Below are 15000 nucleotides of genomic sequence, written 5' to 3'. Positions count from 1 at the left end.
TGGTTCCTATGAGCCTCCTCAGGTGAGAGTCCTGGTTCCCTATGAGCCTCCTCAGGTGAGAGTCCTGGTTCCCTATGAGCCTCCTCAGGTGAGAGTCCTGGTTCCCTATGAGCCTCCTCAGGTGAGAGTCCTGGTTCCCTATGAGCCTCCTCAGGTGAGACCTGGTTCCCTATGAGCCTCCTCAGGAGAGTCCTGGTTCCCTATGAGCCTCCTCAGGAGAGTCCTGGTTCCCTATGAGCCTCCTCAGGAGAGTCCTAGTTCCCTAAGAGGAGGATGATTTAAATATGATACATTTCTCGTCTTCCTCACAGTCAGTTTTGTCTTTTCCGACGAATCTTGCATTCCTCCTCCTCCTCCTCCTCCTCCTCCTCCTCCTCCTGCTCCTGCTCTTGCTCCTCCTCCTCCTCCTCCTCCTCCTCCTCTCCTCCTGCTCCTCCTCCTCCTCCTCCTCCTCTCCTCCTCCTCCTCCTCCTCCTCCTCCTCCTTCTCCTCCTCCTCCTGCTCCTCTCAGGTCGGGACAGAGTTCACCACCATCTTGTATAACTTCATGTGTAACTCCAGCTGCGTGGGAGGAATGAACCGCCGGCCCATCCTCATCATCGTCACCCTGGAGACCAGAGAGTAAGACCTCCTCTCCTCCCTCCTCCCCTCCCTCCTCTCCTCCCTCCTCTCCTCCCTCCTCCTCTCCTCCCTCCTCCTCTCCTCCTCTCCTCCCTCCTCCCCTCCTCTCCTCCTCTCCTCTTCCTCATGGTCATCATCCTCGTCATCATCGTCATCCTCATCCTCATCATCCTCCTCATCCTCTCCTCCTCCTCATCCTCCTCGTCCTCCTCTCCTCCCTCTCCTCATCTCCTCCCTCCTCTCTCCTCCTCTCCTCCTCTCATCCTCCTCATCATCTCTCATCATGTCATCATCATCATCATCTCATCTCATCATCATCATCATCATCATCCTCATCATCATCATCTCTCATCATCATCATGTCATCATGTCATCATCATCATCGTGTCATCGTCATCATCATCATCATCGTCGTCATCATCCTCATCATCATCATCTCATCATCGTCATGGTCATCATCAGTCATCATCGTCCTCATCATCTCTCATCCCTCATCTCTCATCCTCATCTCCATCTCATCTCTCATCCTCTCATCATCTCATCCTCTCTCATCCCTCATCGTCTCTCTCCTCATCCTCGTCATCATCATCTCCTCTCTCCTCTCCTCCTCATCATCTCATCCTCTCATCGTCCTCCTCATCCTCATCTCATCATCTCTCATCCTCATCCTCTTCTCATCTCCTCTCCTCCTCTCTCATCTCATCCTCTCTCTCATCTCTCCTCTCATCTCTCTCTCTCCTCCTCCTCATCTCTCTCTCCTCTCTCTCCTCCTCTCTCCTCTCCTCCTCCTCCTCCTCCTCCTCTTCTCCTCATCAGATCCTCATCTCTCCTCTCCTCCTCCTCTCTCTCCTCCCTCCTCTCCTCCCTCCTCCCTCCTCTCTCCTCTCCTCTCTCCTCCCTCCTCTCTCCTCCCTCCTCTCCTCCCTCCTCTCCTCCCTCCTCTCTCCTCTCTCCTCTCCTCCCTCCTCTCCTCCCTCCTCTCTCCTCTCCCCCCTCCTCCTCTCTCCTCCTCCTCTCCTCCTCCTCTCTCTCCCTCCTCCTCCAGGTCTCTCCTCCCTCCTCACCATCGCGGTCCACAGGCTGTTCTGTCTCAGTGAGCTCCTCTCCTCCTTTGAGCGATCCTCCTCTCTGAGTCTCTCTCCTGGTCTCAGTCTCTAGTCTCCTCTCTCCTCTCTCTGGTCTCCTCTGGTCTCTGGTCTCTGGTCTCCTCTCCTATATCCTCTGGTCTCCTCCTCCTGGTCTCTGGTCTCCTCCTCTCCTCCTCTCTCTCTGGTCTCTGGTCTCTGGTCTCACTCTCTCTGGTCTCTCCTCTCTGGTCTCTCCTCTGGTCTCCTCTCTCCAGATCTCTGGTCTCTGGTCTCTGGTCTCTGGTCTCTGGTCTCTAGTCTCTGGTCTCTGGTCTCTGGTCTCTGGTCTCTAGTCTCTGGTCTCTGGTCTCTGGTCTCTGGGTCTCTGGTCTCTGGTCTCTGGTCTCTGGTCTCTGGTCTCTGATCTCTGGTCTCGGGTTTCTAGTTTCTGGTCTCTGGTCTCTAATCTCTGGTCTCTGGTCTCTGGTCTCTGGTCTCTGGTCTCTGGTCTCTGGTCTCTGGTCTCTGGTCTCTAGTCTCTGGTCTCTGGTCTCTGGTCTCTGGTCTCTGGTCTCTGGTCTCTGGTCTCTGGTCTCTGGTCTCTAGTCTCTGGTCTCTGGTCTCTGGTCTCTAGTCTCTGGTCTCTGGTCTCTGGTCTCTGGTCTCTGGTCTCTGGTCTCTGGTCTCTGGTCTCTGGTCTCTGGTCTCTGGTCTCTGGTCTCTAGTCTCTAGTCTCTGGTCTCTGGTCTCTGGTCTCTGGTCTCTGGTCTCTGGTCTCTGGTCTCTGGTCTCTAGTCTCTGGTCTCTGGTCTCTAGTCTCTGGTCTCTGGTCTCTGGTCTCTGGTCTCTGGTCTCTGGTCTCTGGTCTCTGGTCTCTGGTCTCTGGTCTCTGGTCTCTGGTCTCTGGTCTCTGGTCTCTGGTCTCTGGTCTCTGGTCTCTGGTCTCTAGTCTCTGGTCTCTAGTCTCTAGTCTCTAGTCTCTGGTCTCTGGTCTCTAGTCTCTAGTCTCTGGTCTCTGGTCTCTGGTCTCTGGTCTCTGTTAGAGGCCCCAGTACAGAACCTTGTGGAACTCCGTGGCTCACGTTGGTGTCATGTTCTGTCTCTGAGGGGTTTTATAAATCTTGACTGAAACTCCTCAAATGAACTCTCCCCCCCCCCCCCCCCCTCCAGATCAAAGGCCGTGAGATCTATGAGATCCTGGTGAAGATCAAGGAGTCTCTGGAGCTCATGCAGTTCCTCCCTCAGCACACCATCGAGTCGTACCGGCAGCAGCAGCAGAACCTCCTCCAGAAGCAGTGAGTACTCCTCCTGCTGGCTCCTCCTCCATGTGATGCCCCCGTGTGACCTCCTCCTCCTGCTCCTCCTGCTCCTCTCAGGGCCTCCATGCAGCCTCAGCCCCCCTACGGCTCCTGCTCGCCTCCTCACGGGAAGGTGAACAAGCTCCCGTCGGTGAGCCAGCTGATCAACCCCCAGCAGAGGAGCTCCCTGACCCCCATGAGCGGCCTGACCGACAGTAAGTGCCCCTCCCCTTCCCGTATGCTCAGGCCACGCCCCCGTACCCCCTTAGCTTACCGTCGGCAGGAGGGGCCCTGAACGCCCCGCCGCGGTACTGAAGCTCTCTTGTCTCCTCAGTGACGCCCATGATGGGCGCGCACATGGCCGACATGAGCGCCCTGAGCCCCACTCACGCCCTGCAGCCCCCGCTGCCCCTGGTGCCCTCCTCCCACTGCACCCCCCCTCCTCCATACCCCATGGACAGCAGCATCTCCAGGTACCAGCCAATCAGAGAGGGAGAGACACTTAAAGGGCTGGCGCGTTGCATGTAGCGACAAGTCATAAATACGCAGAGCGAGGTTGAAATGTGAAGAGTTAAAGGACCGTAGACCACCATGTAGACCTCCATGTAGACCACCATGTAGACCTCCATGTAGACCTCCATGTAGACCTCCATGTAGACCACCATGTAGACCACCATGTTGACCTCCATGTAGACCTCCATGTAGACCACCGTGTAGACCACCATGTAGACCACCATGTAGACCACCATGTAGACCACCATGTAGACCTCCATGTAGACCACCATGTAGACCTCCATGTAGACCACCATGTAGACCACCACGTAGACCATCACGTAGACCTCCACGTAGACCACCATGTAGACCTCCACGTAGACCACCACGTAGACCACCATGTAGACCACCATGTAGACCTCCATGTAGACCACCATGTAGACCTCCACGTAGACCACCACGTAGACCACCATGTAGACCTCCACGTAGACCACCATGTAGACCTCCATGTAGACCACCATGTAGACCACCGTGTAGACCACCATGTAGACCTCCATGTAGACCACCGTGTAGACCACCATGTAGACCTCCATGTAGACCTCCATGTAGACCACCATGTAGACCTCCATGTAGACCTCCATGTAGACCTCCATGTAGACCACCATGTAGACCACCATGTAGACCTCCATGTAGACCTCCATGTAGACCACCATGTAGACCTCCATCAGACCTCCATGTAGACCACCGTGTAGACCACCATGTAGACCTCCATGTAGACCTCCATGTATACCACCATGTAGACCTCCATGTAGACCTCCATGTAGACCACCATGTAGACCTCCATGTAGACCTCCATGTATACCACCATGTAGACCACCATGTAGACCTCCATGTAGACCACCATGTAGACCACCATGTAGACCACCATGTAGACCTCCAGCAGGAAGGGACCAACCAGCCGTCTCCGGGGGCTCTGAGGGGCGTTCAGGATCTCGACGCCGCTCCTTTAAAACATTTGACTCTGCCTCTTTTTACCTCCTCTGTCTTCGAGAGACGTTGAGAAGTTTGTTTTGTACGACAGTCCCCTGAACGCCACGTGTTGATGTGTGTTGATGGCTCCTCCTCCTCCTCCCCCTCATCCCTCTCCTCCTCTCCTCCTCCTCACCCCTCTTCTCCCTCTCCTCCTCTTCATCCCTCCTCCTCCTCATCCCTCTTCTCCCTCTCCTCCTCCTCATCCCTCTTCCTCACCCTCCCCTCTCCTCCTCGTCATGGGGTCAGGTCCTCATCATCCTCATCGTCCCCTCATCATCATCGTCCCTCCTCCCTCCTCATCCTCTCCCATCCTCATCCTCCTCATCCCCATCCTCCCCTCGTCAGGTCATCCATCAAAATCGTCCCATCCTCACCTCATCGTCCCTCTCATCCTCCTCCTCATGGTCCCACCCCTCCTCATATCATCCTCTCATCGTCCCCCCATCCTCGTCCTCGGTCATCATCTCATCATCGTCCATCATATCCTCCCCTGGTCCCTCATCCCATCATCGATCCATCATCATCATCTCCTCCTCCCCACCCTCCTCATCATCATCGTCCTCTTCATCATCTCCTCACTCATTGTCCTCCTCCTCATCATCACTCCCCCTCCTCTCATCCTCCCCTCCATCGTCCTCCTCATCCTCATCACTCACATATCATCCTCATATATCCGTCCTCCTCCCCATCCTCCTCCTCCTCACATCATCATGGTATCATCATCATCCCCTCCTCATCCACGTCCATCCTCCTCTGCACATCATCATCCTCCTCCTCCTCCATCTCCTCATCCCTCTCATCCTCGTCCTCCATCATCATCCTCCGTCCTCTCCTCATCATCATCATCACATCATCATCATCCTCATATCCTCATCATCATCTCCTCCTCCTCATCCTCCTCCCTCATGAGATCCTCCTCGGTCCTCTCATCCTCTTCCTCCTCCTCCTCCTCCTCCCTCCTCCTCCCCCCTCATCATCCTCCTCCTCGCCCTCCTCCTCCTCCCTCATCATCATCCTCCTCCAGTTCCTCCTCCTCCTCCTCCTCCTCCCCCTCCTCCTCTCCTCTCCTCTCCTCTCGTCTCCTCCTCCTCCTCCTCCCCCCCTCCCCCTCCTCCTCCTCCTCCTCCTCCTTCCCCCTCCTCCTCCCTCCCCCTCCTCCCCTCCTCCTCCTTCCCCCTCCCTCTCCCTCCTCTCTTTCCCCCCCAAAAAACTCTCCTCCTCCTAACACCCCCCCCCCCCTCCCCCCCTTTTCTCCCCCCCCTCCTCCTTAACCTTCCAATAAGATCCCCCTTTCCCCTATCTCTCTCCCCCCTCTTCTCCCCCCCCCCATCTTCCCCCCCTCCACCCCCTTGGGGGCCCCCCCCACCGTCTCCCCTCCTTTCCCTCCCAACCCTCTCCTTCCCCCCCCTTCCCTTTTCCCTTTACCTCTCCCCCCCCAAACGGCCTCCCCCCCCCCCCCTCCCCCCCCTCCCTCCCCCTCTCTTCCCTGCTTCGGCTTTCCCCCTGGTGAGGCTGCTGGGGGTACTTACACGCCCACACCTCCGGTCCGGGTCCGGGTCCGGGTCCGGGTCCGGGTCCGGGTCCCTGAGAGCCGACGAGATGTTTTTATTAAGGACTCATTCCCGTGACTGGAGGTCTGGGGGGTTGGCTTTCTCCCTCCACTTTTTAAAATACACTGGTTTTTATAATAAGTCATTGATTGTAAACATTTCCCGCCCAAATTTCGAGTTTTCGCTGAAGCTTCAATATATATAATCAAAAAAATATTTCTTGTATATGTCAACCCCTGCAATTTCTGTTATGCAGATTAATACATTACATGTTATATTCCCCCTTTTTAACCAAAAATATATATCATGTATGTTGTTTTACAAAACCGTTCCCCCACCCCTCCCCCCCCTCCCTCTCCCTCTCATTCACCTTTTCAACATTTCCCTCCCTTTTATCTCTTCCTTTTTCCTTTCCTCCACCCTCCTCCTCCTCCTCCTCCTGGGGGTCCTCCCAATGTTTTTTTCTCTTCCTATATCTTTTTTTTTTTTGTTCTTTCTCTGCTTGGGCCCTTTTCCTTTTTTTTCTTTTTCTTTCCCCTTCTAAAGTTTGGGTTTTTTCTGTAAAGTTTCTTATATTAAAACAAATTATAAAGATAAATAAAATAAAATTTGACAACAACTCCCCAATTTACATTATTGCTGAAAATCTAACTGTAATAAACCCCCAAATCCAAAAACCACTTTTTCTGAAAGTATGAACACCCAGATACCCCCCCCCAATAAAAAACCAGTTTTGTGTACCCCCTTTAAAAAAACACGCTACGTATGTAAACCACCCCACATCCAAACCCCAATGACCCGCCAAAATCCCCAAAAAACCCTTGCCCCCCCCCGTCCCCCAAATATTCAGTTTGTCAACATTTTCTTTTACAAATTAAGTAAATTTTTTTACATTTTTTAATACTTTTTGGGCCCGTGCTAGAACGAAAAATGTTTAAAATTGAAAAAATGTGCCCCTGAGCCCTTGTGTTCATTTTATCCGTGGTTCCACTTTAGATGCATGTTTAAATGTGTTGTAAATTTTCCCGCTTGGGGGGTTTTATATTTCTGAATAAATATATATTCTTATATTTATTCCTTATTTTTCATGATAATATTTTAGTTTATAATAAAAGGTGTAAATTTTATTACTTTGTTTATATCATTTATATTATTCTTCTTGTTAGTTTCATTGTCATTATTATCGCCATTATAAGTATAATTATTATCATTGTTGTTGCTTGTGGCAGCTGGGGGGGGTTTTGTATTCTGATTACCAACCAGCCAGCAGCTGAGGCTGAGCCCATTAAGAGAGGGAGGAATAAAAAGGGTAAGGTCTTCATCTTGGGTCATCTTTATTTTGGGGGTGGGGTCTTGGGTCATTTGGCATGGGGTTTTCTTGGTCTTGGCAGGGTTTGGTCAGTCTTGGTCAGGCAGGGCGGGGAGATAGGGTCGGTCGGGTCAGGGTCTTGGTCAGGGTCTTGGTCAGGGTCTTGGTCTGGGTCAGGGTCTTGGTCAGGGTCTTGGTCAGGGTCAGGGTCTTGGTCTTGGTCTTGGTCAGGGTCTTGGTCAGGGTCTTGGTCAGGGTCAGGGTCAGGGTCAGTATCAGGGTCTTGGTCAGGGTCAGGGTCTTGGTCAGGGTCTGGGTCAGTGTCTTGGTCTTGGTCAGGGTCTTGGTCAGGGTCAGGGTCTTGGTCAGGGTCTTGGTCAGGGTCAGGGTCAGTATCAGGGTCTTGGTCAGGGTCAGGGTCAGGGTCAGTATCAGGGTCTTGGTCAGGGTCAGGGTCTTGGTCAGGGTCTTGGTCAGGGTCAGGGTCTTGGTCAGGGTCTTGGTCAGGGTCTTGGTCAGGGTCTTGGTCAGGGTCTTGGTCAGGGTCAGGGTCTTGGTCAGGGTCTTGGTCAGGTCAGGGGTCTTGGTCCAGGGGTCTTGGTCAGGGTCTTGGTCAGGGGTCTTGGTGGGGTCAGGGTCTTGAGTCAAGGGTCAGGGTCTTGGTCAGGGTCTTGGTCGGGTCAGGGTCTTGGTCAGGGTCTTGGTCAGGGTCTTGGTCAGGGTCTTAGTAGGTCTAGGTCAGGAGGTCAGGGTCTTAGTAGGGTCCAGGGTCAGGGTCAAGGTCTTGGTCAGGGTCAGGTCTTGGTCAGGGTCTTGGTCAGGGTCAAGGGTCAACTTGAGTCAGGGTCAAGTCTTGGTCCAGGGTCTTGGTCAGTCAGGTCTTGGTCAGGGTCTTGGTCTTGGTCAGGGTCTTGGTCAGGGTCTTGGTCTTGGTCAGGGTCAGGGTCTTGGTCAGGGTCAGGGTCAGGGTCAGGGTCTTGGTCAGGGTCAGGGTCTGGGTCAGGGTCTTGGTCAGGGTCAGGGTCAGGGTCTTGGTCCCAGGGTCTTGGTCAGGGTCAGGGGTCTTGGTCAGGGTCTGGGTCTTGTCGGGTCAGGGTCTTGGTCGGTCTGGGTCAGGGTGCTTGGTGGGGTCAGGGTCTTGAGTGGGTCTTGGTGGGGTCTTGGTCAGGGTCAGGGTCAGGGTCTTGGTCAGGGTCTTGGTCAGGGTCTTGGTCAGGGTCAGGGTCAGGGTCTTGGTCAGGGTCTGGGTCAGGGTCAGGGTCTTGGTCAGGGTCTGGGTCAGGGTCTTGGTCAGGGTCTGGGTCAGGGTCAGGGTCTTGGTCAGGGTCTTGGTCTGGGTCAGGATCTTGGTCAGGGTCTGGGTCAGGGTCTTGGTCTGGGTCAGGGTGATTCCTTGGTGCTTTGGGGGGAAACCCACGGCTGACGGCCATGGAGCCGTTCCACTAATTTGATGTTGATTATTATTATTATTATCATTAGTCACTTCGTCATAAATAACAACTTAATGTAAATTATATAAATATATACATAAATAAACAGCTCTGCTGAACGAGTTAAAGTGAACAAGTAGTAATAATAATAATAATCATTTATTTTATAACCTCAAAATGCCAGTCTTTTACAGTCCAGAGTCCAGGGTCACACACAGTCCTGGTGGAGCTCCATCAGGAACCTAGCTGCCCTGGGGCGACTGGCGGAGCGTGTAGCCAATCAGCGCCTCGGCCCTCCCCAATCAAGCGCCCGGCCCTCCCCGCCACCAACACTCGGTACATCCGCATAAGACCGGGGTGGGCTGTGGTCAGGTTTTTCTGCAGAGAGAATGTGAGGCGCGCCTAAGCCGTTTTCGACGCCTATGACAAATCGGCGCGCCTAAGTCTCTGCGATGAAAAGAAAAACCCGCGCAGCACCTGTCGCGAAACTGAAGGGTCAACTCAGCGGACACTCACATTTCTGTGCACGTACAGACTGATGTTGACGATGCTTGCCATCTCCCGATCGGGAAGCGCGCGAGGGTTTTGATAAAGGTAGGCGAAGGATTCAATGCGTAACATCTGGTTTGCAAAGTTAGCAGGAAGAAAAACATGGATCCGCTTTTCAAAATAAGATCGACCACAATCATACACTAACATATGCAAGGAAACAATGAACTTGATTTTGTATCTTTATAGATCGTTTCTGAGATTTAATGAATTATGCTAAAATTAAAACATTTTACTGTACCAAGGAAGAAGAGTTTATAAAATAAGTCAGACTTTTGTATGTTAAGAAAAAGTCCCTGGGTTCCAGGAAATGAATGATACCAGATGTGTTCATACATATCTGAAATCCCCTACACTGGCAATCAATACATTTGAATGTATCAATTAGGATATTTTTTCAAAAGTAAAGTCCTAAATACCCCAAAAGAAATCGGTAATTTCTTTAATGTTTGAGGTTAACTTATATATCTTTTCCTCATAGTCCCCAGGCAATGACTGATGCTGTAGATGTGTTTTAAGACAGTCCTTGACTTCTTTATTACCTAATCAATTTTTAATGTATCATTTAGGAGATTTTAAAATAAAGTGTCCTACATTTTTACGTAGAAATCTGTAATTTATTTCCATGTTTGAGGTGCTTTATATATATATAGCTGGATGTGGACCTCTGCAACAGACTGTCTCCCCTTAGCATAGCGTTTGTATAATAAAAATGAATAGGTGTAAATAATAGACTCGCTTGAATTTCAGAATTTGTGTGTTCCATTTCTTTGTGTGTTCCATTCTGATATGAAAAGAAAAACCTTGATAATCTTTGAACCATACATGGGGCTTGGACAATCTATTAGCCTATCTATTTTAATCTAAAGTGGAAGCAAAATGATTTCCTCAAGCATAGCCTCTATTATTTATGGGGAAAAAAAATACATGTCTGCTAATTACGGTCACATGGCAACGGACCGTGCGCGCACAGCGCGCAACATAAAAATAAAAAAAAGGTTAACACATTTTTTTGGGAGCACCGAAAACCCATTTTGACCCAGGAAAAACCCTGTGTGGTGCATGTCTTCATGATGGTGGGGGAAACCGGAGTCCCCGGAGGAAACCCACACAGACACGAGGAGAACACGAGGAGAACATGAGGAGAACATGCTCCACACAGAAAGGACCTGGAGCGACCGGGACTCGAACCCAGGACCTTCTTGCTGTGAGGCGACAGCGCTAACCACTGAGCCACCGTGCTGCCCCAAGGTGAAAGTGAACGAGTGTATGTCGTGTTTCGTTTTTATTCCTCAGTCGAGTTTCAATTCAAATCATTTATTCACACATCAGATACATTTACAAAGACACAGCAGAGTCCTCCTCCTCCCTCCTCCCCCCCCCTCCCTCTTCCTCCCTCCTCCTCCTCTCCCTCCTCCCCCCTCCCTCCTCCTCTCCCTCTCCCGAGTCACTCCACCTGGGCCAGGTGTTCCACCTCCACCTCCATGGTCTGGATGCCCTCGGCTCCGTCCTCCATCTTGGCGTCGAGGCTCTGCTGCGCCAGGACGTAGTTCACCACCTGCATGATGCTCTGGTCGGACAGCGAGCCGTCGCCCGCCGCCCGCACCGCCTCCACCGCCTCCACCGTCTCCTCCGTGATCAGCACCTCCTCCACCTCCTGCTCCTCCCGGCCCCCCCCCTCCTCCTCCTCCGGGGGGGCGGGCCTCAGCTCCGGCGGCAGCTCGGAGGCCAGGATGCTGACGGCGTGCTCCACCTGCGTGCCCTGGTTGTGGAACTGCAGCGTGTCCTTCTCCAGCATGATCTTCCCCGGCAGGTTGTCGCCGTGGAAACGGGCCATGTGCTTCCGGAGCGTCCGCGCGTCGATGTGCGCCTCCTGGCTGGCGGGCACCGCGTCTGACCGCTGCGCCCGTGATGTACGTCGGCGCTTCAGGGGCTGACGTCGACACACGCCACGCCGCCCGTCAGACAAGCGGCTTCCGCTAGGGGCAGAGAGGACGCGGGGAAAGGACCGCAGTGAGAGGAAGGGGACACGAGACGAGAAGGAAAGGACGAAGGGAAGAGGACCACGAGGGCGAGGAAAGGAAGACGAAGAGGGGAAGAGGACATGAGGAAGAGGACAAGATGAAGAGGACACCAGGAAGAGGACACGAGGACGAGAGGAAGAGGACACGAGGAAGAGGACAAGAGGAAGAGGACACCAGGAAGAGGACAAGAGGACACGAGGAAGAGGACACAAGGACGAGAGGAAGAGGACACGAGGAAGAGGACACGAGGAAGAGGACACAAGGACGAGAGGAAGAGGACACGAGGAAGAGGACAAGAGGACGAGGACAAGATGAAGAGGACACCAGGAAGAGGACAAGAGGACATGAGGAAGAGGACACGAGGAAGAGGACACGAGGACGAGAGGAAGAGGACACGAGGAAGAGGACAAGAGGAAGAGGACAAGAGGAAGAGGACACGAGGAAGAGGACAAGATGAAGAGGACACCAGGAAGAGGACACGAGGACGAGAGGAAGAGGACACGAGGAAGAGGACACGAGGCGGACGAGAAGAGGACCACGAGGACGAGGAGGAGGACAGGGGAAGAGGGACCTGAGGAAGAGGACACGAGGACATGAGGAAGAGGACACGAGGAAGAGGACACGAGGACAAGATGAAGACGACTTCAGGAGGGACAGAGGAAAGAGGACACAAGGGCGAGAGAGGAAGAGGACCACGAGGTGGGGACACGAAGAAGAGGACAAGAGGGGCCGGAGGAGGAGGATTGCGAGGGCAGGGACAGAGAAGAGGACTGCAGACGAGAGGAAGAGGACAAGAGGAAGAGGACACGAGGAAGAGGACACGAGGAAGAGGACAAGAGGACACGAGGAAGAGGGGAAGAGGACACGAGGAAGAGGACACGAGGACGAGAGGAAGAGGACACGATGACGAGGACATGAGGACAAAGACATGAGGACGAAGACATGAGGAAGAGGACACGAGGACACAAGGAAGAGGACACAAGGAAGAGGACGAGCACATGAGGAAGAGGACACGAGCAAGAGGAAGAAGACACGAGGACGAGAGGAAGAGGACACAAGGAAGAGGACACGAGGACGTGAGGAAGAAGACACGAGGACGAGGAAGAGGACGTGAGGAAGAGGACACGAGGACGTGAGGAAAGAGGACACGAGGACGAGAGGAAGAGGACGTGAGGAAGAGGACACGAGGACGTGAGGAAGAGGACGTGAGGAAGAGGACGCACCCTGGTGGTTGTTGACGTGCCTCCTGAACTCCCTCAGCTGGGTGAACTTGCGCCCACACGTCTCACACTCTCTCTCCAGGTTCTGCTTCACTCGCCCTTTCTTCCCGTGCGTCGCTTTCTTCACGTGTCTCCGGGCAGGCCTTCAAAGGGCACCGCCCCACACCACGCAGTGCACCTGAGACTGCCGCAGGCACACTGAGGACACACGGGACACTGAGGACACACGGGACACTGAGGACACACGGGACACTGAGGACACACGGGACACTGAGGACACACGGGACACTGTGACTACAGGACACTGAGACTGCAGGACACTGAGGACTGCAGGACACTGAGGACACACAGGACACTGAGGAGACACGGGACACTGAGGACACCACAGGACTGAGACACACGGGACACTGAGGACACACGGGTCACTGAGACCTGGGTGAGAACCTGCAATTGAGACACCTGGGATTTACTGAGGACACACAGGACACTGAGGCACAGGACACTGAGACACAGAACTGAGACTACCACAGGACACTGGACACCACAGGACACACTGAGGACACCACAGGACACTGAGACACATAGGTTTTCAAAGGGACACCACAGTGAACCCACCTGGTGAGACACGGAACTGCAGACACTGAGTTACCACAGGACACTGAGACTGCAGGACACTGAGGACACACGGGACTGAGGACACACGGGACACTGAGGACACACGGGACACTGAGGACACACGGGTGAGGACACACGGGTGAGGACACACGGGACACTGAGGACACACGGGACACTGAGGACACACGGGACACTGAGGACACACGGGACACTGAGGACACACGGGACACTGAGGACACACGGGACACTGAGGACACACGGGACACACGGGACACTGAGGACACACGGGTGAGGACACACGGGACACTGAGGACACACAGGTGAGGACACACAGGTGAGGACGTGGGACCCGTCCGGCCTCACCTGAAGGGCTCGGCCACGCTGTGGGACTTGACGTGGGAGTACCAGTCCTTCTTCCAGCTGTAGCTCTTCCCACACACCTGGCACTGGAACGGCTTCAGGCCCAGGTGTTTGTTCATGTGCTGCTGCAGGTCCTTGCTTCTCGAAGGCATGCAGCCCCAGAGGCAGAGGGAGGGTGAGGGGGGAGAGGGGAGGAAGGGTGAGGGAGGGGAAGAAGACAGAGGGGGCAGAGAGGGGAGACAAGCCTCACTGGGCGCCAGCAGAGGGCGGACGGGCGGGGCAGGTGCTTCTTCAGGTGCTTGCTGAGGGCCGAGGCTCGGTGGAACGTGGCCCCACAGGTGTTGCAGAGGTACTTTGACTCACCTGTGGAGGACTCAGGTTAAGGGAGAGGAGTCTGCTGGGGGGGCAGTGCCTTGCTCAAGAACACTTCAACGTGAACTATGGGGAGAGCGGGGATGGAACCGGGGACCTGAAGGTTACTGGAAGAGCTGATTCCCCCCACTCCTATCCCTACAAAACTACCTCTCTGACCTGTGTGTGTACCTGTGTGTGTGTACACCTGTGTGTGTGTGTGTACCTGTGTATACCTGTGTGTGTGTACCTGTGTGTGTGTACACCTGTGTGTGTACCTGTGTATACCTGTGTGTACCTCTGTGTGTGTACACCTGTGTGTGTACCTGTGTCTACCTGTGTATACCTGTGTGTGTACCTGTGTATACCTGTGTGTGTGTACCTGTGTGTGTGTGTGTGTGTACCTGTGTGTGTGTGTGTGTGTGTACCTGTGTGTGTACACCTGTGTATGTACCTGTGTATACCTATTATTATTACCTGTGTGTATACTATTTATGTATACACCTGTGTGTACCTGTGTGTGTGTACCTGTGTGTACCTGTGAATACCTGTGTGTGTGTACCTGTGTCTACCTGTGGCCAACCACCTAACGTATGTACCTGTGTATACCTGTGTATTAATATTATATAATGTGTGTATGTGTCTACCTGTGCATATACTACCTATTATTATTAATAATACCTGTGTGTGTGTACCTGTGTATACCTGTGTGTGTGTGTACCTGTGTGTGTGTACCTGTGTCTACCTGTGTGTACCTGTGTATACCTGTGTGTGTACCTGTGTATACCTGTGTGTGTGTGTACCTGTGTGTGTACCTGTGTATACCTGTGTGTGTGTACCTGTGTGTGTGTACCTGTGTGTGTGTGTACCTGTGTGTGTGTGTAGCTGTGTATACCTGTGTGTACCTGTATGTGTGTACTGTGTACCTGTGTATACCTGTGTGTATACCTGTGTGTGTGTACCTGTGTGTACCTGTGTGTGTGTGTACCTGTGTGTACACAATGACAATGTACCTGTGAATACCTGTGTGTGTGTACCTTTTTTGACCTGTGTGTTTTTGTGTACCTTTTGTACCTGTGTGT

The 15000-nt window shown here is 53.2% G+C and overlaps 3 protein-coding genes across 3 annotated transcripts in view; 2 read left to right on the top strand and 1 right to left on the bottom strand.

The window, feature by feature from the left end:
• Window positions 1–3514, top strand: part of tp63 (tumor protein p63) — a 15264-nt gene extending 11750 nt beyond the window's left edge. Inside the window, exons 5-9 of the mRNA XM_056413966.1 lie at window positions 512–621; window positions 2734–2770; window positions 2859–2983; window positions 3065–3201; window positions 3321–3514. Of these exons, the coding sequence (XP_056269941.1) occupies window positions 512–621; window positions 2734–2770; window positions 2859–2983; window positions 3065–3201; window positions 3321–3514 (603 nt within the window). The remainder of the gene's footprint in view (window positions 1–511; window positions 622–2733; window positions 2771–2858; window positions 2984–3064; window positions 3202–3320) is intronic.
• Window positions 3515–7427: 3913 nt separating this feature from the next.
• LOC130193497 (serglycin-like) lies at window positions 7428–8371 on the top strand (the record flags this gene model as incomplete). Its single annotated transcript, XM_056413965.1, has 3 exons — window positions 7428–7457; window positions 7505–7571; window positions 8307–8371. Coding segments are annotated over exons 1-3 (162 nt in total), but the record flags the coding sequence as incomplete, so codon positions are not given.
• A 1891-nt stretch (window positions 8372–10262) lies between these two features.
• The window catches only part of zbtb11 (zinc finger and BTB domain containing 11), a 15460-nt gene continuing 10722 nt past the window's right edge, over window positions 10263–15000 (bottom strand). Inside the window, 6 exon segments of the mRNA XM_056413964.1 lie at window positions 10263–11286; window positions 11289–11321; window positions 12578–12730; window positions 12733–12770; window positions 13571–13708; window positions 13840–13940. Coding sequence (XP_056269939.1) covers window positions 10796–11286; window positions 11289–11321; window positions 12578–12730; window positions 12733–12770; window positions 13571–13708; window positions 13840–13940 — 954 coding nt within the window. The 3' untranslated portion in view covers window positions 10263–10795.

This window comes from Pseudoliparis swirei, chromosome 5, assembly GCF_029220125.1.
Source record: "Pseudoliparis swirei isolate HS2019 ecotype Mariana Trench chromosome 5, NWPU_hadal_v1, whole genome shotgun sequence".
Classification (NCBI taxonomy): domain Eukaryota; kingdom Metazoa; phylum Chordata; class Actinopteri; order Perciformes; family Liparidae; genus Pseudoliparis; species Pseudoliparis swirei.
The sequence above is the reverse complement of the archived record's forward strand: the minus strand, read 5'-3'. Positions and strand labels throughout refer to the sequence as shown.